The sequence below is a fragment of the Carassius carassius genome, chromosome 47 (assembly GCF_963082965.1).
Source record: "Carassius carassius chromosome 47, fCarCar2.1, whole genome shotgun sequence".
NCBI lineage: Eukaryota > Metazoa > Chordata > Actinopteri > Cypriniformes > Cyprinidae > Carassius > Carassius carassius.
In genome coordinates, this window is record NC_081801.1 from 3362501 (window position 1) to 3389676 (window position 27176).

The 27176-nt window shown below is 34.7% G+C and overlaps 1 protein-coding gene and 1 non-coding gene across 9 annotated transcripts in view; both read left to right on the forward strand.

Moving 5' to 3' along the window:
* The window catches only part of LOC132130611 (formin-binding protein 1-like), a 69775-nt gene extending 44603 nt beyond the window's left edge, over positions 1-25172 (forward strand). For 2 of the 8 annotated variants that reach the window (XM_059542371.1, XM_059542368.1), the window contains exons 7-18: positions 590-718; positions 1004-1150; positions 3135-3329; positions 6471-6662; positions 13912-13947; positions 17044-17153; positions 18113-18245; positions 18347-18474; positions 18675-18826; positions 19719-19877; positions 20661-20696; positions 21996-25172. In XM_059542371.1, coding sequence (XP_059398354.1) covers positions 590-718; positions 1004-1150; positions 3135-3329; positions 6471-6662; positions 13912-13947; positions 17044-17153; positions 18113-18245; positions 18347-18474; positions 18675-18826; positions 19719-19877; positions 20661-20696; positions 21996-22003 — 1425 coding nt within the window. In that variant the 3' untranslated portion in view covers positions 22004-25172. Of the gene's footprint in view, positions 1-589; positions 719-1003; positions 1151-3134; positions 3330-6470; positions 6663-13911; positions 13948-17043; positions 17154-18112; positions 18246-18346; positions 18475-18674; positions 18827-19718; positions 19913-20660; positions 20697-21995 lie in introns of those variants that run through there. The other 6 variants (XM_059542373.1, XM_059542370.1, XM_059542372.1 and 3 more) reach the window with 6 other exon arrangements.
* An 826-nt stretch (positions 25173-25998) lies between these two features.
* On the forward strand, positions 25999-26126 carry LOC132131035 (U6atac minor spliceosomal RNA). The gene has a single exon (XR_009428839.1). It is a non-coding gene; the product is annotated as a U6atac minor spliceosomal RNA (small nuclear RNA).
* Positions 26127-27176: the final 1050 nt, after the last annotated feature.

Below are 27176 nucleotides of genomic sequence, written 5' to 3' on the forward strand. Positions count from 1 at the left end.
ATATCTGCCGTTTCACTCTGAAGTGTGTATAAATGATAAAAAACGAATCTGTAAGAATTAGGCTAAAGGTGTTTCTATATTGAGTCAGTATATAAGCTAGATAATAGTATAATAGTTTAGATAATAATATAACAATAATATAATAGTATAGAGTCAGTGCGATTGGATTTTGAGGTTTGTGAGTGAATTTAGGGGAAGTCATTGAGTCTGAAAACAAAAGTGTGTTATTTTGAGTGCACTACATTCTCCAGTCACAGCGATAACAGCATCTCTTCCATTTAAATGAGAGTTTTTGTCTTTTTATTAATTTCTGCATCTTCACACCAGATAGCCCCACCCACAATAAAATCTCATTGGTTAAAAAATCTAATTACGCATAACTGTATATTAAACATCAGACAAGTTTGAACCTAATTATGACTTTAGAAAACCATGCGATTGTAATCATTTGAATGTTAATGTTCTCGCAAATGTGTGGGCTCTTATTTAGCATATATGTTTAAGTCTGTGTGGCTTTTAGGGGTATAATTAATCAAATTAATTTTAACAATATAGAATAATCAGTAATATTTAATTCTCTCTCTTTTAGGCACGGCAGCAGGCTCAGATGAGACACCAGATGGCTTCTGACAGCAAGAATGAATATTCCTCATACCTCCAGAAGTTCAACCAGGAACAGAACGAACATTATTACACCATAATCCCTAATATCTTCCAGGTGTGCACACACACACACACACACACACACACACACACACACACACACACACACACACACACACACACACACACACACACACAGAAACATTCACTGGGAATGAATAAGCTACTAATATTGTTGTTTATTTGCATGCACCAGCTGTATTATTTATGAATTCACTATTGTGAATAATGCAAATGAAGTAACAGCATCAAAACACAATATGCATGGAACAGTTCCTGATCTCTCAGATCTCTACTCAAATATACACACACTAAATCTGTGTGTGTGTTTTGAGAGCAGAAGATCCAGGCAATGGAGGAGAAGAGGATAGAGCGAATGGGCGAGTCGCTGAAGACATATGCAGAGGTGGACCGACAGATTCTGCCCATCATTGGGAAATGCCTGGACGGAATAACACAAGTAGCCGAGTCCATCGAACCCAAGAATGTAAGTAACAAACTCTGTAGCATCCTTTTCTGTTCAAAATACCTCTTATTCTCTCATAGAAACTCAAAATGAATTGAACAAGACACATCTCCTGACACATTTAACCTCATTACTGACTCCATCGCTGATCTAGGATCAGTCTCTGGCCATTTGGTTAGACATTTCATAGAAAAGGAATGGCAAGGAACAGGGCTGTGAAATGTCTTCAACTGCTGTTCAAATGTTTGGGTCTATAAGACAGGTCTTGGGCTCATTAAGGCTTCATTTATTTGATTAGAAATACAGTGAAATTGTGAAATATTATTACCATTTAAAGTAGCTCTTTTCTATTTGATTATATTGTAAAATGTAATTTATTCCTGTCATCAAAGCTGTATTTTCAGCATCATTACTCCAGTCTTTAGTGTCACATGATCCTTCAGAAATCATTCTGATATACTGATTTGCTGCTCAAGAAACATTTCTGATTATTATCATCAATGTTGAAAATAGTGCTGCTTCATATTTTTGTGGCAACATTTTGTCAGGATTCTTTAATGAAAAGAAAGTTCAAAAGAACAGCATTTATTGGAAAGCAAAATCTTTTGTAACATTATCAATTTAATGTGTTCTTGATAAATAAACAATTAAGTAATAATTAAAAAAACAACAACAACAAAGATCTTACAGACCCCAAACTTAGCTCATGTTTAATTTTTTTTAAACGTTGTTTCAGGTTTATGTACTAGAAATACATATTTTCAATTATATAGCTACTATTGAAATAAGGATATAAGTAATAATGACACACTATTACATATTGAAGGCTTTGTAATTGGTTTGCCCTTTACAGCCTTATTAACATTTGAGACAAATTAAATATGCCATCTAAAAAGATATCCTCTGATGTAGTCCAGAATCACTGAAACGTTTTTAATGCATATTTCCTGTCTTTTTAATTATTTACTGACAGTGCAATTGCAGAAATGATGTATTTAGATATATATATAATATTCAGTAAATGAAGCTGAAAGACAAAACCTCCTTTTACAGGCATCCTCAAAAAGAAAACTGTGACAAGACATATTTTTGGGAAGGGATTGTTTTGTAGCAATACTAATGAGCTTATTTTATTTTAAACTAAAACCATTATTGTTACTTGAAATAACATGATATGTGTATATATATATATATATATATATATATATAGTACAGACCAAAAGTTTGGACACACCTTCTCATTCAAAGAGTTTTCTTTATTTTCATGACTATGAAAATTGTAGATTCACACTGAAGGCATCAAAACTATGAATTAACACATGTGGAATTATATATGGAATTATATACATAACAAAAAAGTGTGAAACAACTGAAAATATGTCATATTGTAGGTTCTTCAAAGTAGCCACCTTTTGCTTTGATTACTGCTTTGCACACTCTTGGCATTCTCTTGATGAGCTTCAAGAGGTAGTCACCTGAAATGGTCTTCCAACAGTCTTGAAGGAGTTCCCCAAGAGATGCTTAGCACTTGTTGGCCCTTTTGCCTTCTGTCTGCGGTCCAGCTCACCCCTAAACCATCTCGATTGGGTTCAGGTCCGGTGACTGTGGAGGCCAGGTCATCTGGCGCAGCACCCCATCACTCTCCTTCTTGCTCAAATAGCCCTTGATGCCTTCAGTATGACTCTACAATTTTCATAGTCATGAAAATAAAGAAAACTCTTTGAATGAGAAGATGTGTCCAAACTTTTGGTCTGTACTGTATATATATATATATATATATATATATATATATATATATATATATATATATATAGTTTTGAAGTGCTAAAAAGTTTGAACTGTTCTAAAAAACAAAAAACAGAATAAAATTGCTAAAACTACTCAAATTAAAATGAATACAAAAGAATATAAAAATCAAATCTAATTGAAAATATGAATCAAAACTCTAAGATGAGGTAATAATAAACTCCCACAGTAAGACTGTCTGTGCTGCGTTCCCCTGCAGGACTCCTCTCAGGTCATAGAGTCGTATAAGTCTGGGTTCGAGCCTCCTGGCGATGTGGAGTTTGAAGACTACGGTCAGGCGATGAAGAGGACGGTGTCTGAGACCAGCCTCACAAACTCACGCCCGGACAACAAAGCGGACCGTTCCAGCAAGAGCAAGAGCAAAACTCTCTGGCCTTTCATTAAGAAAAACAAGGTAACACACACATACTGTACTACCATTCGACCCCAAACCAAAACTCAAGTAATGAACAGCACAGACTGATCTGGAAGCTCATGAGAGTGATTGTTAGTTTTGATTTAGTTTATGCTTGTCTAATTTCATTTGTAGGTTGTTTGTATTTGTGTCGTTTTTTTTGTAGTATTTGTATATGCTCCCACCAGCGTTCTCCTTTCTATTCTCTTTGTTCACCTGCACGAAAATACAAATGTTCCATGTTCATCCTGACGCTCCACCGATAACATACTAATGCACCGGCCCGAGATGCCTCACCTTTGACCTTTGACATTGCAGAGAAACGTAACCCTGAACCCTTTATTCCTGTGTTGTCCTTTCAAACCGAGAGTAACTTCCTTCTACAGCCTCTCATCGTTGCTTTTCCCATGGTAACCACGTTCTTATTCCTTTTCCTCGTCTTTCTTTGTCTTCTTGTGACCTTTGACATTTGTATCAAAGGCTTCGCTCTTACTGAGCATGCTCAGTCCAAACCTAACCTCGCAGGACCAGGATGTGAGCATTAACACTGTCATGCATATTTAATGAGGTGTGTCTGTGTGGCTATGGGTGGAATGGAAAACTAGTTGTCCATACTGTACAGAATATACTGTTTACAGTTATTTATTATATATATAGTTCAAAAGTTTTTTAAATTATTTTATTCAATAAGGATGCAATTGAAATGATGAAGTGACTATAAAGATATTTCTAATACAACATTTCACAAGTAATGTTATTTTGAACTTTCTATTTATTCAGATGAGACACTGTTTTCAACATTAATAATATTAAGAAATGTTTTGAGAAACAAATCAGCATATTAAAATGATTTCTGAAGGATCATGTGACCCTGAAGACTGTAGCAATGATGCTGAAAATTCAGCTTTGCTTCGCCGAAATAAATTACACTTTATAATATATCCAAATAGAAAACAATTATTTTAAATTGTAAGAATGTTTCACACTATTACTGATTTTACTATATTTTTGATCAGATAAATGAAGTCTTGGTGAGCAGAAATGACTTAAATATGTAATTAAATACAGCATATATTTATTTTAATTCATGCAAAACTTCATGATGTATACATTGTGGTCACATGATCACATCATATTTAATTTGACAAGTGGCATCCAGTAGTCATTTCAGAAATGAATATGGTTATTTTGCATTTGTAGTTCAGTTTTGTTTAAATATGTTGCAAAATTTGGCAGTCTGATATTCTTGAAATTAAATTTTTGTGGATTTCATTATGGAATATCATATTCCATGTGGTTTGCTTTGTTTTGTATAATACACATTTTGGCAAACGTACAGTAGTAGACCATTTGCATATTGGGCATAATATATGTATTGGTTAAAAAGTAATAGAAAGTATGCAGTACTCTTTTCCAATCATAGCCTGTGTTTGTCAGTTCACGTCTATCCCGTGTGTGTTTTGTGTGTGTTACGTGTCTGTTTGTGATCAGAAATAACATAAAACATTATCACAAGACTTTACTTAGAATCTCTATAGAATAATACCATCATCTAAACACTAAACGCTCACACGTCTCATGCACAGCTGTGTCTGATTAATGGTGTTTATGCCTGAGAATGTGCTACAGGGTTAGAAGTAGAAATCGCTCTTGTGTTTATGTGTGATGGTGAAGATTATAGGAATCCTCTGGGTTCAATATGAGTTAAGCTCAGTTGGCAGCATCTGTGACATGCTGTCGAGGACCACAGGACATCAGCTCAACTTTGTAAAAACAAGGAGAAATGCTGTTTACAGCAATGCACTTACATGGGAAATTACTAAAACTAAAACATAATAATAATAAATGTATGCATAAATAGCCATATGCAAAAAAGTCCCGAATTTATGCTTAATGAATCATTTTTTATAGACTTAGCTATTTGAATTACCAATTAAAATGACAATAGCACAAAAAAAAATTGTAAATTGAACAAAAAAATAAAAAAAATAAAAATCAAATTCAAAATATTCATAAATGCTGTACAAGTATATAAATAATACTAAAATAAGGCAAGACATTCTGGGAGGGTTAAAAGCAAAAATGTGCAGCTCATATTAATAATGCTAAAGGAATTATTTTTTTAATTGTTTTACAAAATATGTTATTTGAGCTGTAAAGTTGTATAAATCGTCCTTGTAGTGGAGGGACTACTTCTGGTTATGCAATTGTTCCATGGACTTCCATTGTAAGTGCATTATTGCACACATAATTTTGATTTCCTGTGGTGTTCGGCACACTTGTGTAGATTTCGACTTATCTCGGTTTTTCCGAATGCATGAAGAACAGATTTTGTCTGTTGATGTTTTAGCAGGTTGTCTAGTCTGTTGGGAACTTAACCGTTAATGTGAGCTCTCCCAGTTCATTAATTTCTCCATCACGCTTTTGGCAGCTCGCTAATAAGAAAGTGAAAAAGAGAGAGAACAAGAGCGAATGGTTGACCTGAAATCAGTTTTTGTGCATTAGAGGAGTGTGTGTGTGTGTGTGTGTATGTGTGCTGTGCATGCAACGTTTGTTAAAGGGACAGTTCAGCCAGAGATGAATCATTTACTCACCCTCACTGACTGACTTTCTTTCATGCAACACAAAAAAGAAAAAGGAATATTTATGCCGCTCTTTTGCCATGCAATGAAAGGGTCCCCATCCTCTTCAGTTACATTGAAAAAGCAGCATAAACATCCCTTTTTGAGTTCCACGGAAGAACCACAGTCATTGACGTGATGTTTATTTTTGGGTGATCTGTCACTTGAAATGGTTCTGCTGTGATTTGACCCCTGCATGTGACCCTGATGTACAGAACAGAGTTTAACGCACTAACTCTCTCACTCATAGGATTAATAACACCACAGCTGCAGCGTGTTTCTTTCAGTTGCCGTTTCTTTTACGTTCCGTTTTAGTTTGCGTTCTCCTTTGTTCTATTAATTGATTAATTGATTAATTGGTTTCATTTTTGGGTCCTTATTTCTCTTGTTTTGTGTTCCCCCTCCTTTTTTGTTTACCTCTTTCCGGATCTATTTGGTCCGCACCCCTCTCTCTCTCTCTCTCTCTGTAAACCTCTCTTACTCACTGGTCGCTGCTCTGTGGCTTGTGTCTTACCGGTAGCTTATGTCCCTGTTAACATCCCCCATACCTCGCCAGTCCCCCCCTGATCCTCCCTCACCTTCTGCTGTGACCCCTGACCCTTGCCCCACTCCCCAGACCCCCAAACAGTCCAAGGAGCCCTTGTCCTACCGATTCAACGACCTCATGACCTCCAAGCCCAAAATGCACTGCCTCAGGAGCCTCCGGCGAGGGGTAAGTATCCGTGCATGCTGTCATTCCACGTCTTCCACGTGCACGTGTAAAAGTAAGTGTGTGGGTGCACGTGTGCCGCTCTGTGCCTGTCATCGCCTGTCATCTCATGTCTGTGTATGCTTCCATTGAGAAAAAAGGAGTCGAATGATTAATAGGTGTTAAATAGGATTAAAGGTGTTTTTGCATCATAATCTAAATATAAAACAATTAATGTCATAATGTGACTAATCCTGCCTTTAAGTCATGACCAAATCATATCATATTTGGAATTTAGGAAGGAATGTTTCTGTACTTTAAAATGATAAAAAAAAAAAAAAATATATATATATATATATATATTATTTTATTTATTTATGTTATTTATTTAGCAATAATTATTGTTTTAATGGATAGTAAACAGTGGTGGTATTGTAAATGTTTATGTTTTATTTTACATTTATTTATTATAATTTGTATAATATTATAGATATTTGAGTAATATTTATTTATATGTATTGATTTTTTATGCTGTTGATATTTGTACATTTTCCAGAATTTAACTACATATTGTGCTCGTCTTCTACCTAGACTTTTTAGTGTCCCTCTATAATGAAATATTCTAATCAGGGAAATTCTTTTTTTTTTTTCTTCTTAAGAACCTTAAAAATAGATTTTGAATACAGTTGGTTTATACATTTTGGTTGTACACATATAAATTCGTTATGGTATGGTATTTTTTTTATTGCTAAGAATCTCTGCCACAACCAGTGTTATTTTAGTATTAGTAGTATTAATATTTTTAATTAGATTTTATATTTATATTTTTTATTTCAATTTGTACTTTTTTAGATTTAGATTTTTTTTTTATATATTTTAAGTCAGTAATTTTGTTATGTGCTTTTGTCATTTTTATTAGTTTTTCTATTTCTATTTAGCGTTAATTTACTTCAGTTTTAGGCTTTGTAATTTAATGTTTTGAATTAGATTTTATATTTACACTTTCTGTTTTTATTTTTAATTTTCATTTTTATAAAAAAAAATTAAGTTTTAGTAAATTTTGTTATATGCTTTTGTCATTTATATATATATATATTTTTAAAGATTTCAATTTAGCATGATATTTTTTTTTTCAGTTTTAGATTTATAAATTTTAGTGCTAATTATTTCAGTTATTTTCTAAGGCAATATTTTTGTTTACGGTTTTTACATTTATCTTTTCCATCTAATATTTATGTTATTTAATTTCAATTTAGTTTTAATAATAAAAAAAAATACATCAGCATTTTAGAAAACAATTGAGTTTTTACCAAAAAAACCCAAACAAACTTAAATATTGTATTATATTAAATTATGCTAAATTAAAACATTATTCCTTGCCCTTTATTTTGTTGCACTTGTGCTAAAAACTGTTCCTGTCTTTGTGGAAACGTGTGAATTAAATATGAAACTGAAATGTTTTTCATACCAAAATATGTATTACCACACATGTCTAAATATTGACTTTGAAGGACTTGAAGGCAGCATTAGCTTCTGAAGCGATGATGTCATAGTATGCCTCAGAATCCGCAGGCGATGATGTCATGATTCTGGAAGCAACACTGGAATTGTTTATATCTTTCAGCTCCTTTTTCCTTCACCTCACGCAGCTGATGAAATCCACTCTGTCTCTCTTTCTCGCTCTCTCTCTGTCAGTCTCTCTCTCTTTCTAATGTTTCGTTGTTTGCGTTTAAACATGATTTCACTGTCTCATGTTTTCAGATACGTGCAAACACAGTTATACACACGGGGCGCCAGTCGAAGGCACCCTGCGGTGACAGATAAAATAAAAAAGGGTGCTCAAACATAAAGGTTTATCCTGAGTAATGCGATTACACACACACAAACACGCAGAAACAATGTCTTCTATTTACACACACGCTGACATGTGACTTTCTGATAAAGTCAGCCCAGATTCACCTTCCCTTCAGGAAGGCCGTCCACATGTTTCCGCGTGTGTGTGGAGAGATTCAGACTTTTGAATGACTTTGTTAGATAAGAGACTCAAAACACAGCAGATAACGGAGCAGATCATGCTTTCCCATGTCCCTGTGCAAAGCTCCGATATTTTTATCTTTTCAAACTTGACTGATATTCCTCTCAGCTTCACAAGGATAGATGGCCAGTAAACAAAAAAACTGATTTATCATTTCCTGTTTTTGGCCGATCATCTGTCAGAGAGTGCTGAAGCGTATTGTCCACATCTTCAACAGTAATGCTAGCGGCATGAATCAGGTCACTGCTGAAGAAAGAAAGGATGTTATAGACACAAATGTTTAAAACTAGAGGAACAGAATTAAACACATGAAGGTCTTTGATAATTTCATTCTCTCCATTTTTGCTCCTGGCTTGTTTATGATATATGTGTTTATGGTTTACATGATTTGATCGACACTACTCTTCAAAAATTTGAGGTCGGCATAAAATTAAGGCTTATATTCAGCAAGGACGCATTCAATTGATTAAAAGTGATATCTTTATAATGTTACAAATGTTTTCTAATTTGGATAAATGCTGTTGTTTTGAACTTTGTATTCATCAGAAAATCCTAAGAAAATGACTTCCACAAAAATATGAAGCAGCACAACTTTTTCCAACATTGATAATGATCGGAAATGTTTCTTTAACATTAAATCAGCATATTAGAATGATTTCTGAAGGATCATGTGACACTGAAGACTGGAGGAATGATGCTGAAAATGCAGCTTTGATCACAGAAATAAATTATATTTTAAAATATATATATAATATATATTTAATATATATTAACGTAGAAAACACTTGTTTTAAAATGCAATAATATTTCATAATTTTGTAGTTTTTACTGTATTTTTAATCAAGCAAATGCAGCCTTGGTGAGAATTAGATACTTAGCTAGAGACTACTGACCCCAAACTTTTCAATGGTAGTGTGTTTTAGAGCATTTTTATTGAAGGAGTTGGATTTGTATTTAATTTGTAAGTTATTTTTGCTGGCTGCGCTACAAGAATGTAATTTATACACTATGACATGTCACTTATTTATTATGTAAGACTATAATAATCAGAGAACATCTTTAAGATTAATGTCAGTGTGTTTTGGTGTCAGTTAGGTGTGTGTGTGTGTGTGTGTGTGTGTGTGTGTCTGTGTGTTTGAATTGGATGTTTCCAGGTTTATTAATGCAGAAAGTGTGTATGTGTGTTTATCCCAGTGTAAAACTGATTTGAGTGTATATTTATGTATTGAAGTGTGCTTGTTGAGAGATGGGGTGTGCATGAGTGTGTGTTTGTATAGTTATGTGTGAGTGTGTGTTTAATTAGGGTTTATTTTTTGCTGCAGTCTGCCCATTCTCTCTATTATAATAAAGAAATCATGAAGAGGACTCTCGGTCGGCCTACGTATGCTTTCGAGGCCAGGCAATATGTCGTAAGTGTGTGTGAGGAGGCAAGAGTGTGTGTCGGTTGACTTAGGCATACTTAGATAATAAAAATTTTCCAAATATTTTGGGACATGTTCATTTTGGAAAAATAAGTAAATTTTGTATGGGTGTGTATATATATATATATATATATATATATATATATATAATTTTTAACTCAATATTTTCTATTAGGGTTTGGGTAAGTTTTTGATAATTAATATTAGAGATTATTATTATTATTATTAAAACAGAGTTGTGTGTGTGTGTGTGTGTGTGTGTGCTTGAATGATAGCTGAAATAAGAGTAAATACATTTAACAGACTTAACCTCATTTTTTTTTATTAATGTGATATTGTTCAAAAATTAGAATTTCTTCATTAATTTATATCACTTTGAATTCATCCCTTGAATGAGGTTAATGTCTGATATTCGGTATTAAAATCCATTTGTAATTGAGAAAAGTTACATCATCATTAATTGACTCCCTCATTGGCTCTTCTAGCTTTTGCCCCACCTCCCATGTGCAACCCCAGCAGCCTGGCTCCGCCCCTTGTGCTCTGGCAACAAATCAGCTTGTGTGGGAGGGGTTAATTCTCAAAGTGTCACGAGTGCGACTTCTGAATGTGAGGCTTGTGTATCATATTTGAGCCTTCCGCTGCTCGTAACACTTTATCAAACACAACGATACGTTCAGAATTCACCCCTTTTGGTGGCAATTTGCTGCTTTTGATATATTGGATGTTTATCTCTATGTACATCACGTTCACACAAACAATCCCGTCTGTGTATGCTATCTATATCCGTTGTAAATACATTGAATTCTACATCCTGCTGGCACATTCATGAGTTTGAGAACATTGAATTGTACGTCCTGTCAGTGTGTTTACGCATTTGTCAAAATATATGTAAAAACCATAAATACATACTTTGAGCACCCTAAAATATGAAGAAGTCCAGACAATAATGTATGTCTTCAAAGAAATAGAGAGGTTGTTGCTCTCACAGCTTTATTAAAATTAAAGTAATAAATATATATTTTTCATAATCTGCATGCCTTATTTCAAACTGCAGTCATTAAATAAAGTAAATAAATAAATGAACAAACGACCTAATTATATATTTTGTGTTTTTTATTTGAATAATTATTTATGTACATGTGTTTTTTATCTCAAGTTTTTTTTTATATGAAATTATATTTTTTGCATGATAATCATGCTTTATTCCAATTAAATTATTAATTATATAAATATTATTAATCTCTCATGATTAAAATAATAATTTAGCAATCTCAGGTGTTCTGTCAAAACTAGATGTTTACTTCACATTTCACCACACTTTACTACTTTTTCTCTATTAATTGCTTTGTTTTGAGATCCCCTCTCAGGTATGATTACCCAGAATCCTCTCTGGTGTGATGGCTGCCTCAAAAACAAGCCCATTTATTGAGAATATTCTTATTCTCATTTTTGTTTCTCTTTCTCTTCCCTCTGTCTTCTCTCTTGTACACCCATTCCTGACACAATCTGTTTATTGGCTGACTATTGCTTAGAACTGATGATGTCATCCTCATGTGACCCTGTAACATTGTGTGTAATTGGTTCATTGGTGCCGGCTGAAGTTCACTGCATCAAAAATAAATGCCAGTCAATTCCAGATGGATAAAATCAAATTGCATCCTATTTGATCTCCTTGAATGCAAATGCATCAAACTACGGCGGTAAAGCGGGTTTGTTCAACATTGTTGCATCATTAGGGTACAATATTAATAAAAATTACAATATTGAATTTATCAACTTAAGGCACAGTCCACCCAAAATGAACATTTTGTCATGTCATTCCAAACTATGCATTTTCCCAGTTCCAGTGCCAAAGTGAGGCTTTCCACTTAATTTCCCATGGCTCTGCCAGCAGAAATCCGTCTCATGATGGAGCACAAAATACTGACGGCCAGCCAAATGTGAACTATGATGTAGTGGGCTTCATCAATGACATCATAAGTCATGATCACACCTGCATGTGTGTGTATGACGTGTACAGCGGTCTGATGTTGCTCCCTCTGATGTTTTCTCTCTTCTCTCGGTTCATTCCCTCGATTGCTCTCTCTTTTCGTCTGTGAGAAGCTCACTTTAAAGCTGGTAAGCATGATCTCAGTAGCATGTCGTAGCAGCATGACCGTAGCATGTCCGTCGCTGTAGTAACACATGGTCCTTTAACATCGCTTTGTTCCTTTGTTTTCAACCCTTATGGATATTTTTTTTTCAGGGATAGTTCACCCAAAAATTACAATTTGCCAAGGTAATCCAAGATTTAAAGAAGTAAAGAAGAGCTCAAACCATGGTTGTTCCTCGGTGATTCATAAAGTGCAAGTCACCGGCTGCCCATTTTTGAGAATAAAAAATAAAAAAAACATACCTGTGGCTACAGACTTTATATTGAGGTCTTATGAAGTGAAACAATCGGTCTGTGCAATAAACTAAACATTATTACCTGTATTCTAGAGCCTCAGACAAACGGTCCAGAGTGATGTCCGGTTCATGAATGAATCGTTCTTTTGAACCGGCTCTTTTAGTAAACTGAATGAACCGGTTAACCAAATCAAACTTCAAAACTGAATGAACCGGTTCACCAAATCAAAAAAAACAAAGTTTCTCAATCAAAACTCCCTTTCAGACTTGTCTGGCAGTCACCCTGACTCAAAACGTGCCAAAGTATCAGCTTATATGATCCAATAACACTGGTTTTGCCAACTCTTTCAGTGCTCCAGTTTCTCCAGCAGTCACTGAATTGAGGAAACTAACCAAAGATCAGTGAGCCGGTGATATGCACATGAGTGAACCGAGCACATGAATGAAGGGGTGAAATGTTTATTCATTATTTATATAAAATATTTTTTATATAACAAGCTTATGCACTTGAGTTTCTGTAGTGTAGTGGTCATAATGTTCGCCTAACAAGGTCCTCAGTTCAAAACCGAGCAGAAACAGCTGATTCCTTTGGGGCAGCTGTGGCCTAATGGTTAGAGAGCCGGACTAGTTACCAGAAGGTTGCAGGTTCAAGTCTTGGTGCTGGCAGGAGTTGTAGGTGGGAGGGAGTGAATGAACAGTGCTCTCTTCCACTCTCAATACCCATGGGCAAGGCACTGAACCCCCATTGCTCCCCGGGCGCTGGATCTATAGCTGCCCGCTGCTCCGGATGTGTGTTCATGGTGTGTTCACTTCTCACTGCTGTGTGTGTGCACTTGGTTAAATGCAGAGCACCAATTCTGAGTATGGGCTACCATACTTGGCAAATGTCATGACTTTCACTTGGTGAATGTGTTTTTGAACCAGTTCATTGAAACAAAGAATTTTGAAACAAAGAAAATATATAATTTTCCCATTTGCCTGAGGCTCTGAGTAACAGGTAATAATGTTGTAAATAATGTTCAGCATCTTGCACAGACCGATCGTTTTGCTTCATAAGACCTCAGTATATCGACAGGAGTCACGGGACTTAACTTGGCATGTAAATGCATTTTTGTCTCTCAAAGTGCTGGTAGCTGCTGATTTGCATTTCATGAATCAACACGGACCACGGTTTCAGCTGAAAATCATTTTTATTGTTCTACACACCAAAAAAGTTGCCTTGCTCTTGGATGGCCTAAGGGAGAGTAAATTAACAGCACATTTAAATTTTTGGGTGAACTATCCCTTTACCAACACTTTTGGCATTGTTTTGTTATATAATTTGACCTTTGTGTCTTTTTAAGTTTAAAACCATGTTGTTGTCTGATTTATCCTTTTGTTGATGTGTTTTGTTTTGTCTTGTTGCTGTGGCGACTGTCCCTCTGTGTAGCTCTCACTCAATGCCCACGTGCGGAACCTTATTGAGGTGATCTGAAACCCGTTTATTTTGTCCCTGTGTTTGTTTATCTCTCCATGATTCAGTCTTTATGAATTTCAAACAATTTGATTAATTTGATCCCTAACCAGATGTGTGGCAAAATATGCTGAAATGGGATCATTTTGAATGAAGTTTACAGAATCTGTTGATGTAGTAGTGTAAATTAAAGGGATAGTTCACGTGCAGAATTTATATACAGTCGTGGCCAAAAGTTTTGAGAATTACATAAATATTAGTTTTCAAAAAGTTTGCTGCTAAACTGCTTTTAGATCTTTGTTTCAGTTGTTTCTGTGATGTACTGAAATATAATTACAAGCACTTAATACGTTTCAAAGGCTTTTATCGACAATTACATGACATTTATGCAAAGAGTCAGTATTTGCAGTGTTGGCCCTTCTTTTTCAGGACCTCTGCAATTCGACTGGGCATGCTCTCAATCAACTTCTGGGCCAAATCCTGACTGATAGCAACCCATTCTTTCATAATCACTTCTTGGAGTTTGTCAGAATTAGTGGGTTTTTGTTTGTCCACCCGCCTCTCAATATGACTTTGCCCCAGTCCTCAGCAGTCCATTCACTATACTTTCTGCAGAAGATCAATCTGTCCCTGATGTTTTTTTTTGGAGAGAAGTGGCTTCTTTGCTGCCCTTCTTGACACCAGGCCATCTTCCAGAAGTCTTGGCCTCACTGTGCGTGCAGATGCGCTCACACCTGCCTGCTGCCATTCCTGAGCAAGCTCTGCACTGGTGGCACTCCGATCCCGCAGCTGAATCCTCTTTAGGAGACCATCCTGGCGCTTGCTGGACTTTCTTGGACGCCCTGAAGCCTTCTTTACAAGAATTGATCCTTTTTCCTTGAAGTTCTTGATGATCCTATAAATTAATAAATCCTATAAATCTTAGTAGCCACAATATCCTTGCCTGTGAAGCCATTTTTATCCAACGCAATGATGGCTGCATGCGTTTCTTTGCAGGTCACCATGGTTAACAATGGAATAACAATGATTTCAAGCATCACCCTCCTTTTAACATGTCAAGTCTGCCATTCTAACCCAATCAGCCTGACATAATGATCTCCAGCCTTGTGCTCGTCAACATTCTCACCTGAGTTAACAAGACGATTACTGAAATGATCTCAGCAGGTCCTTTAATGACAGCTATGAAATGCAGTGGAAAGGTTTTTTTGGGATTAAGTTAATTTTCATGGCAAAGAAGGACTATGCAATTCATCTGATCACTCTTCATAACATTCTGGAGTATATGCAAATTGCTATTATAAAAACTTAAGCAGCAACTTTTCCAATTTCCAATATTTATGTAATTCTCAAAACTTTTGGCCACGACTGTACATGTCATTCTAAACCTCTGGCTTGATTTTTTCCCCCTGTGGTACACAAAAGGAGATGCTTAGATTTACTTTTCACTTTTTTTATTATGGAAAAGAGCAGCATGCACATTTCGCTAAATATCTTTTTTCATGTTTCACTGTAGAAGTTAAGACAGATTGGTTTTGAATGACATGAGGGTGGAATATATCAATTGTTATTTATAATAATCAGTGATTAGAATAGATCAGATATCTTAACCAATCACAGAGTGTCTTGCTATTTTAGCCCCGCCCAAAACTTTTTACATGGATTATTGAAAACACTGATGGTGTAGTGTGATTTATAGTTGACTATTATACTGTAGGTAATGTTTGGTTAAATTTAAACATAAATCTGTTTATAGATATTCGTATTTGATCCATATAATTTCTTTTTAGATCTATATTTATTTGTTAATTATCAATTATCAAAATGTTACATAATTAACGATTTATTTTAACAATTTGTCTTTGTTTTGAAGAGGGTGAGTACAACAAGTTTAGCATGGATTTTGTGCTTGTGTAGATCTTGATTATTAATTTTCAATATTTGCCTGGAATGATTTTGTGGTTTTATTTAACTGTATTTTGAGTGACAGAGCGATGCATGCTCAGAGAAATCTGGTTGTTTATTGTTGCATGACAGTATGGAGATGTGGAAGAAGGGGTAAGGTCGCTGTGCCTGCTTTGTGACCTTTGACCTTTTAGTGAGACTTTGCATTGCATTGTAGAAAGAAACATCCGTCCACCTACTCAGTCCAAACTCAAATTATAGAAATGCTGTGAAAGAATAAGATTAAAAAATGATGATTGAGATATGAACAAATAAACTTTACTCAAAAGCCTGATGAATCATATTTGATACATTTGAACATGATTTTTCTAAAAAATAATATATATCGATAATCAAGTGAAAAGTTGCTTCAGTCCAGTAAGTGTTCGTCTTGAAATATTACTAACAATATAAAAGCTATTCACACGTTTACTAAGATTTCACAGAAAAAAGACATGTACCATGACCTAATTTATACTAATATGCCTTTTACTTGCTAAAAAAGTATTGATAATACAACAGAAAGCATGTGTTTTAATCATGTTGATTATTTGGAGGCCTTAAATGTGGTTATCAAAATGATACAGTAGGCTTCATAGGGTTAAAAATCATTGCAGCAGGTTTAACCTCCCCAAATTCATAGCTCTTTAGCGCCACCATGTGGTTGAAATCATTGTGGCAAAAACTGCATGCCAGAGAGAACTAATGTGGAAAAGTGTTCAGAGGATCAATACATTAATGTAGACTGGAACAGGATATTAGAGCGAGAAAGAAAGAGGGCACATAAGGACAGATGCAAACCAAATCTCTCAGCTCAACCAGAATCCGATTTCAAAGATGAGCCAGCAAGATTAGAGTTTATTTTATGAATATGTTATGTTTAATCAGTATTGTTGTTGGCATTGGACTGAATAGGTTAATTAGCTCATCTGGTTTGCCTTTGATAAACACTTGATTTGAAAGCTGATTGGCTCCTTGCCAAAGGCAGCTAGCCAACCAGATAACAGGAACAGAAGATTCTTTAATAGTTCATTGATGTGATTGGATGTGTCCTGGTTTGGCCCTCCCCCTTTATACATATGCATATTTGTTTATATATTTGCAGATTCTAACAGGACAGTGTTAGTATTTAAGGTGCAGATATTCACTTGTCTGTCCTCCTCTCAGGGTGCGAATCCTGAGGACTTCAGTCATCTTCCTCCAGAGCAGAGAAGGAAGAAGCTTCAGGCGAAGATCGACGACATCAATAAAGACATACAGAAAGAGATGGACCAGAGGTACACCAAGATACACAAACTCATATATCCTGCCATACACTAGTCAAACATCCCAGTGGATACATAGACAGTAATAAAGACTCTTTGAAAAATGAATATATAAGACTTTAATAATTTGCCAACTTATTTGAAGTATTATTTGAGATTTTTATTCCAGATTGTAAACTTTTTCAGATTTTTACATTACTCCTACCCACCAATTACTTTCTTACTTGTTGTTTTATTTGACTTTTTAATATTATTGTATTTATTTACATGTTTATTTGCTTATTTTATTCATTTTCATACATTTGCAACATTTATTAGTTACATAATTTATTAACACATTTATTTATTCTATTATTTATTTACATACATATTTATTTAGTTACATAATTACTAAATTTATTAATTTATATAGTTATTTTTCACTTTTTTTTTTTTATTTTTATTTTTTTTTACCCTCTTAATTGTTTAAATGTTTAATATTCATTTGAAAAAAAAATGCATGTATAATTAATGTTTATATAAAAAAAACCTTAAGGAATCTGATTGGAATTTCTGTCCTAATTTGTAAAGAAATCCAAAGATATACCTTGGGTTTTTCTTACAGGATTCCAACATTTTTTTGAGAACATATGGTTCCCAACATGTTTATTGGAAAAAGAAATCAAATTTAAATAAAATGGTTTAGTATTTTAAAAACCCTTAGTATCTTTAGCCATTTTTAACTTTCCAGCAGCACAATATTATTCAATACAGTTTGAAATGAGTTTTGAAAAAGATATACAATATTCAGTAGGACTCAAGAATGTAATGTAAAAAAAATAAAAAGATTTTATTTGATTCTGATTTTCTGAGTCCGATTTATGACATTTCTGTAAAAATGCTCTACATAATCCTTTTGGAAAATGTTGACTAGGTCGGGTTTTTCTTGTATTTATTCAGCATATATATGTATGTGTACTTTTTCTCTGTAGAGATGCTTTGACTAAAATGAAGGAAGTGTACATAAAGAACCCACAGATGGGGGATCCCAACAGCGTGGACCCTCGGTTAGCAGAGATCGCCCAAAACATTGAGAAACTGCAGGCGGAGGCACAGAAATTTGAGGTGCGTGTTGTTTAGCATCTCCAAATACAGCACAGGCCTGGATGAATTGTTCAGTTCAGTGGAAATGAGTGTGTGTGTGTGTGTGTGTGTGTGTGCTTTAGGGCTGGTTAGCGGAGGTCGAAGGAAGAATGCCAGTAAAGAGTGACCCTCCGAAGAGAATGAGTGTTCTATACGAGACCCAAAACAGCATGCCACCCACCAACAACAACTGTGCACAGGATAGAGAGAGGTACACACTCACACACACACACACACACACACACACACACACACACACACACAAATCTATCAAATAAGAATATTATATTTTTTTTATTTACATATACATACACACTGAATTTACAGTCACTTTATAATCACAGTACTTTGCAGACAGGTGCTATAGTTATTGTATGTGTGTGTGTGTGTGTGTGTGTGTGTGTGATGGAGCAGTCCGGATGGCAGTTATACAGAGGAACCGAGTTCTGAGGTCCAGAGTAAAGTCCAACCCGAAACAGCGGAGTCTGGAGATGAATTTGATGACGCGGACGAAGAAATTCAACCGACCATCGGCACCTGCAAAGCCCTCTACCCATTTGATGGTATTTAATTTGTAAATGCATTATAAACAGTATAAATACATAATTAAACAAACATTTACAGCAATAATATGGGCTCCGTTTCAAACCCTAGTGAGCTGCCTCACTGTCTGCTGTCAAGTACCTGCTAAGACAGCATCCTAAGAAATAAAACCTCCAAAAAGTGGTTTCTTCGTATATGTATATGTATATATGGTAACAATTTACAGTAAGGTTCAGTTTGTTAACATCAGTTAAAGGTGCTGTATGTAGGATTGACACCGAGCGGTTGAACTAGGTATTGCAGTCCAAATTCAAATTATTGGAGTATAAATACTGAAATGTTCATTATTAGTAAAGGTTAGTTAATTAATTAACTCAAGCTAACTAATGGAACCTTATTGTAAGTGTTACCTTACTGAGGCCAGTAAAAAAGGTTTTACTTTTATTCATCAAGGACACATTAAATTGTTCAGTAAGGACATTTATAATATTAATAAAGATTTCCGCTTCAAGTAAATGCTAAATCATCAAATTATTCTGAAAAAAGAAAGTACAACCGTTTTCAACATTAATAATAATAATATGTTTCTTGAGCAGGATATAATAATGATTTCTGAAGGATCATGCGACACTGAAGACTGGTGTAATGTTGCGGAAATTTCAGCTTTGCATCACAGGATTAAATTGCATTTTTAGATATATTAGAATAGAAAATGCTTATTTTTAATTGTAATAATATTTCACAATATTACTGTTTTTACTGTATTCTTGATCAAGTAAATGCAGGCTTGCTCAGCAGAAGATACTTCTTTAAAAATTATGAAATAATCTTACTGACCCCAAACTTTTAAATGGTGGTGTATACACATATTTTATTTATTTATTTATGGATTGATTCTGATTTTCTCTGTAGGTGTTAATGAAGGCACCATCTCAGTAACGGAGGGTGAGCTCTTGTATGTAATAGAGGAAGACAAAGGTGACGGATGGACGCGTGTTAGAAGAAACGAGGAAGAGGAGGGTTACGTCCCCACATCCTACGTCGAGGTCTTTCTGGACTCAAATGCCAAAGGTGCTATAACCTACATATGACCCAAAGCTTTAGGTCCTGTGATCGCGTATGAACACTAAAGGAGACGTCTAGGGGGTGTGTGTGTGACTCTCTCCAAGCCAACACTGAGACTTTTTAGACTGATTTTGGTAAAGCGGACAGACTAAATGATTGTATATGTCTTAGCACATGATAGTTTTAGATATCAGCCCACCATAGTTTAATATGGTCGGTGGTATCTTGTCATATTGAGTAGCAGTGCATGTTAGCTCACTCTGAATAAATATACAGGAAAATGCAACACACAAATATATAAAGAGTTTCAGTACTGTTTTCGTATGTAAATGAACTGAAGGTCAAATTAGGCTAGTGGTTTTCTCCTGAAAAACTATTTTCATAACCACTAGTCAAGCCCTAGTAATAAAAAACAGTTTACAAGCCGCCAAAACATTTATAGTTTCCTTTTCACTAAATATATTTGTGAAAAACAAATCACTTGCAAATACGTGTTAGGCAGAGACTGCCTTTTTGGATCTTTAGCTGTATTCTTTCTTCAAGTTGTGTTCAATCTCAACACTTGTAGTTGATATTAATAGTCTTAAAAAGAAGAAATAACGCTGGAAAACACATATGATACATTGACGTTTACAAAAACAACATAAATGATTAAAAGCACATGAGTGCATAGTATGCATCACATCCACACCATCATGTTTGGTGCTCCTGATATTTATTCCTCAGAGCTGAGATGGCGTTAAATGTGACATGAATATGAATCTTTTCTGAATGTTTCCGTCCTCACAGATGTGTTTTCCTGGAGAAGGGTTTTTCTTTCTGAGGGTGAGACGGAGTACTAGTTTGAGTGCATTAACCGTGTGTTGGAAGAGATCTGGAATGAATCGGGTTTGACATTTAAAACAGTTTAATACTGCACAAGTGTGATTTCATCTGAATGAAGTGTTTAGTTCAGTTTAGATATGCATTAACCTACTTACGCCGCCTTTAAGTTAGAATTGTCTGCAAAGTGACATGCACACACACACAAACCCCAATCCGCTTACAGAGATAACCTACACACAGATCTGGATTGCTGAAAACACTAAACTTAGTCTGAGTATGTTTCTGCGAACCTGACAGTTGGAGTGAGTTTTTGGCAGTTTTTGGCTGCATAAATGCATGTTTGAGTGCGTTTCTGGTCACATTTGTTCTTGAATTCACCCAAGAACACTGAATTACTCTTGCCAACAAATCATGCATATTATAAATCATCCTAAAAACAATCCTATGTGTTTACATTGTCATTTTCCAGTTCATTTTGTAAGTGTACATCTCATATTAGCATATATGTCCTACAGTATGTATGTGTTTAGGGATTAATTCAAACTGGCTTTTTCACACTTGTTATTGTAGTTGGTTTTAACACTGGATTACCTTACCTTCGTTTATCATGGGTTAATTGCTCTGTACATTTGGCACTGTAGTTTTAAAATTGCAAGCACGATTGAAACAATTGTTTGCAGGGCTTATTAATTTGTTCCCTCGTTTTAATTAAATTTGGTCATGTTGTAAATTGTTTCAATTTATGTAAACTGCGGCCATGATTTACGTAAATCAAGAGAACTAATTAATATATCATGGGAAAAAATTAATAAATTATAGGAACTATTTCTTATTTTTCTCATGCATGTTATGTGTGGAGCTTTGTAGTTCTTAAAAATTTTTATGAATTGGAATGAAGCTGAAATAAAATAAAATATGTATTAGATGAAAAACCTAAAAAAAAAATAAATAAAAAAAATAAACGTTGCCTTGAAAGCTAACTGAAATAAAATGAGTGACAAAAAAACACACACAAAAAATCTAAAACTAATATCTGAAATAAAAATTAATATTTAAAGAAAACAAAAGCTAATAAAAATTACAAAAGCACAAAACAAAATGACTAAAACATTAAAATTTATAAATAAATATAAATAAATACCTTATTAGTATATAAATAATACTGAAACAACACTGATGTGATAACCCAGGGTTAAGTATAGTGTGAAAAGCCTTTTAATAGTGGGCATGAATCCATCACTTCTCCAAGTCTAACATGTTTTTCTTTTGTTTTCCATATGTTTGTTTGTATGACTGCAGATTCGTAAAGTAAGGAAGGAGGACTCAGTGTTGCAGGGCAAACAGCAGCCACATGTGAGGAAACTACAGCCTTCCCTCCATGAACCACCCTAGAGACAGATGAGAGACAGACACAAAATACAGAGAGGACGAGGCTATAGAGACATCTCGGCCTAAATTCTCCTACTGTAGAGAGGAACTTTAACAGCGAATCAGAGAAATATTATGGCATTTAGATTTATTACCTGTTTGTTATTTTATAATAAGGTGAATATGATCTGCATATATCATTTTGCTTTACGGCTCTTCATCGCTGCTGAATGGCGCTAAACTTTCTTTCAGCCTGTGCGAGTGAGTGAGTGAGTGTACGTATGTGTGTTTGTCTTTAAAGGTCTTAAATTTCCTCGAAATAAAACCCTGGGAATGTGGTCTGGAAAAGGAGCTGAAATTTTGGTACCACAACAGTGCTGCGTTCCATCCATATTCCTACAATATATAGCTTGATGCTCGAAAGATAATGTACACTACTGGACAAAAGTTGGAACAATTAAGATTTTGTAGTGTTTTAAAAGAAGTCTGCATTTATTTGTTTAAAATACAGAAAAAACAGTAACAAGTTGTTTTTTACAATTTAAAATAGCTGATTTTGATTTGAATATAATTTAAATTTTAATTTATTCTTGTGATGCCATGCTGACTTTTCAGCATCATTACTCCCGGCTTCAGTGTCACATGATCCTTCAAAAAACATGGTAATATTTGGATTTACTTCTCAATTATGATGTTGAATTATGGTGCTCGGTTATTAATAATGGTTCTTATCATCTTCAGTGCAGAAAACAGTTTTTGCTGCTGAAACCCTGATGAATAGATAGTACAAAAGAGAAATTCATTTAAATAAAACTTTTTTGTAACATTATTAATGTCTTCACTGTCACTGTCGATCAATTACCTGCATCCCTTCTGAATAAAAATGTTAAATATTCTTTTCTTTTTTTTTTACTTTTGAATGGAAGTGTATCACGGTTTCCACAAAAATACAAATATAAATTACATTTTAAAATATATTAAAATAGACAAAAGATTTTTAAATTGTAATTATATTTCACGGTATTACTGTTTTTGCTGTATTTATGATCAAATAAATCCAGCCTCGGTGAGCAGAAGAGACTTCTTTTCAAAACATTAATAAACTGTAATTGTTCTAAACTTTTAGTGTATAAAGAAACATTTTAGTGTATAAGTTTTACAGGTGTATGAATATCAACAAATCATGTATATAAACTTACGATGTAGGAACTTTGACTCATTCATACATTTGATTTGCTTGAAAGCATTTGTGTACCATTAACCACATGTTCTGCCGTATGATGTGAAATGTCTTTAAGTGTCGTTCTGTTGCACTTTTCCAAGTTGCAAGCTGGAATCTTTCTTGAGTTGGAAAGCAGCATTAAAATTCTTTATGATGTCACTCATTCCAGCTCCTTTATCAGGCCACACCCCTTTAGACCGTTTGACTCCACCTCCCAAAAATAAAAGCTGCTGGCCATTGGTTGCTCATATGGCTGTTGCACATGTCAGGGGCGGGGCTTCACTGGCCAATAGCATGTCTGCTTGCCCTGGCACCTCCTCTGTCTCCGCCCTTCCAGTGCAATTACTAATACTGTCTGTCTGTTTGCCATCTTATCCAACTCATTTTTATCTAACGTCCCTTCAGTGATTCACATGTTCATTCATTTCATCTATTAGACTTCCTGCTTTACCTTAACCGTCCAATCATCATGCTCAAATGCTGTATTTGTTTGTCAGGCCAGGGAGGGATTATATTTACACTCATGAATATGCTAATGTCCTGTTGATATGGATATGTATTTATTGTGACAGCTATTTGTTCATGTCTTCATGGTTTTACCCTGTGGAGCACCCAGCCGAGAACCTCGCAACCTCATTGGTTTCTCTGGTTTTATATATATATATATATATATATATATATATATATATATATATAGTATGTAATGGTTTAATTGTACTCTGAGCCAAATGTACAGGTTAACCAGATATTATGACATGCATCATGTGAGCTGTGAGAGTTTGTATGGCTCTCTTAACCTGAGGAATAGACTTGGAGGTTTTTAATTCAACTGATTGTTTCCCCCCTTTTTAACGTAATCACTGAGGTTTGACAAAGGGGAGTTTGATTTTGCAGGGGGTTTTTTTTGTGTGAAGACAATTTTTTTTTCATCATCTTCCAATCTTTACTCGCCATCCCTGAGGCACATAACAATTTCAACTTGTTTTTTTTAGATTTTTAAATTCTCTCTCACAGTCATTTTGAGTCCATGAGAGGTTTTACTTATTTAATTTTAATTATTATTTTTTCTTGATTAAGTAGGTTTGAACTCCAAAACATCTACGTCGCTACAGGCATCATTATGGAAATAAAAATTCGCACATGCCACAGATCTGCTATTTAATGAAGAATGCTTTTCTTATTTTTAACAAAGCGCTTATTGATGAATTATTATGTTTTATGTTGAATGCATTGAGCAGCCTCTCAGAATAACTGACTCACTCGCTATTGATGAACCTGTAAATATAAACACATGTACTAAATGAGAAATTGTTTTGAAAGGTTTTTGAAACATCTCACCATCTTGAAGAGGAAAACGTCATTTTGTGTGTCTTCCGAACATATTTTCTCAAGTGCTCTGTCTCTCTTTGAGAACAAAACAATTGCAAAACAACTTTATTTAATCTTTTTTAGCATTGTTTTACTCTGCCGGCTATCGCTGTATGACATATACATACACACAGCTGACTTATTTGGCTTGTCAGTGACAAGAGTTATTAGCCCTCTGCCCCTACCTGCTCTTTTTGGGGCTTCAAAACACCATTCCCAAATCAGAGAAATATAAATATATATATGTATATCTATAAGTACAAGTCTATAAATAAGAGTGAACTACCAATCCATGGTAAGAGTCTATTTTTAAATTTTGATTAATAAAAATGTCCCAGTTTCTTTTCTCTGCTTTGCTAAATGAATTTTTTTGGGGGGTCTCGTTTGGTGGGGTCTGCCAAATGTTTGTTTTGCACTTTTTTGTTTGTGTTCAATTTGTTATGCTTGTGTTTTGGAGCACTGAAGACTTTGTATGTGTTAACTGTGCCAATTAAAGATAGAGGGAAAAAATCAATGAATTATTGTCTCAGTGTATCACTTTGTGTGTGTGTGTGTGTGTGTGTTTGTGTGTGTGTGTGTGTCTAAAGTTACCGGCATGACATAACACATATTTGTATATTAAAATTGTATCCTAGACTTTACACAAATTTTGTGTTAAATTTTACACAAAAATAATTAACACACTGGCAGAGTCAGGGCTGAAAATAAGTAAAATATGTACACATTTACACTCATATTAACTTTACTAACAGGTATTATTAATACCATACATAAGAATTCAGAACAAAATATGTAATTATTCATTGGTTCATTTGAAATGTACTAATATTAATCGCCAAACGAACATTGCAAACCATTAGCTCTTAACTTCCATGTTCCACATATGAATATTTAAAGTTAAAAAAAATTAATATTTATAATTGCGTATTAAAACACATAACATACATTATATCAGTCGTGTTGCAACAATGGGTTTTACACTGCATAGGCTTGTGTTTACTTCCTGGGCAAGAGTCTGTTACGTATGTTTTTGCGGCGTTATGATTGGTCGAGATGTCGGCAAAAGTCTGTGACGTTTGTTGTATCGTCTTGTGATTGGTCCGACATGTCGGGGATGCAAATGAGAAAGCAATGCGCTGGTCCAAGGGATGGCAAAAAAGCTTTTTAAAACAATAAATCCAAATAATAACGCTTATAACGTGTAAACCAATATGTCTAAACTCCAATATGTAATACACACCATAAAAACGAAGTATGTTTTTACAGTTTTAAATTAGTCACCGTCGATGAGCATAATGGCCAGCTACCGCCCGTTATATTATCTGCAAACAACCGCCTTTTATTGTGTTGTATGAAAGGAGAGAAGGTTAGCACTCCCCTTGACAAGGATGGAAGAGGTCCTAGTGACCTTCAACACACATATGGTTAAGGCATTGCCACCTACTTCGTGGCATCTCTAACCAAGTTTTTTTTTAAATGTTGTTGGTTTTTGTCTCAATATTACAAATAGTGCTGGATTCATGTCACAGCTCTAGAAGCACACAGCATTCCTATGAGTGTTTAAACAATTCTTTACATAAGACGAAATAAACAACTGTAACATTCCATAAGATTTCATTGTGAAGAGTCTATGATTTAATATATTCGTGAGGCTACATCCTCCAGGGACCCAGGCGTATATACTTTTGTCCTCTGATGACATTATATTTTAGTAAATTTCTCAGATCATAACAACATGCTACGTCTGATCAGAGATATCAAATGTTTGGAGGTTTGATCATAAACACTCCCCTTGCTTGGTCTTTAAATGTGATCTGGCTAATTTTCAAATTGTTTGTCGTAAATAAACATCTCAGAAAAATGTTATGGGGTTTCAAATCCGAATATGATTTTTTTTGTGTAACGAATCGGGGCATAATTTTCTGTAAATGGTATTTATATTTTTATACAGTCTATGCCAGAGAATGTCTAATATGGCCGTAGACAGCATAGACATAATATACGTATATTATGTCTAAGCGATTGACAAAATCTCGCGAGATTCACTTGAACGAACGAGCGCGGGAGTTGTGTCAAACTTTCATTTCATTTTCAAACCTGAGACGTATGAGGAGGCGATGTTTTCCTTTGTTTACTTTAATTTTGATGTTTTTAAAGTTCTGTAGCTTTCGAGAATATTTCATTTTGTGAAAGACTACGACAAGAAACGATGGATTCAACAGAAGACATATCTGCTCGGGTTTTGTTGAGGAGAATTCTGCACACAGTTATGAAGATCTCCTGTAACCAGATGGTGAATTTATTTCAGTTGTCACTTAAACTTTGTATAACATACAGATAAAAATTGCCTTATTGACTTAGTGTTAGATTCATGGCTTGCTTTTAAGCGAATGGTTTATGCAAACGCAGATAATTTATATAACGTAGACCAACAGTTACGTGAGTTACATTTATAAGTAACGTTAACGGATTAATACAACAGTGGTATAAAGGGAAAGTTATATTACCAGTATTGTAAACAG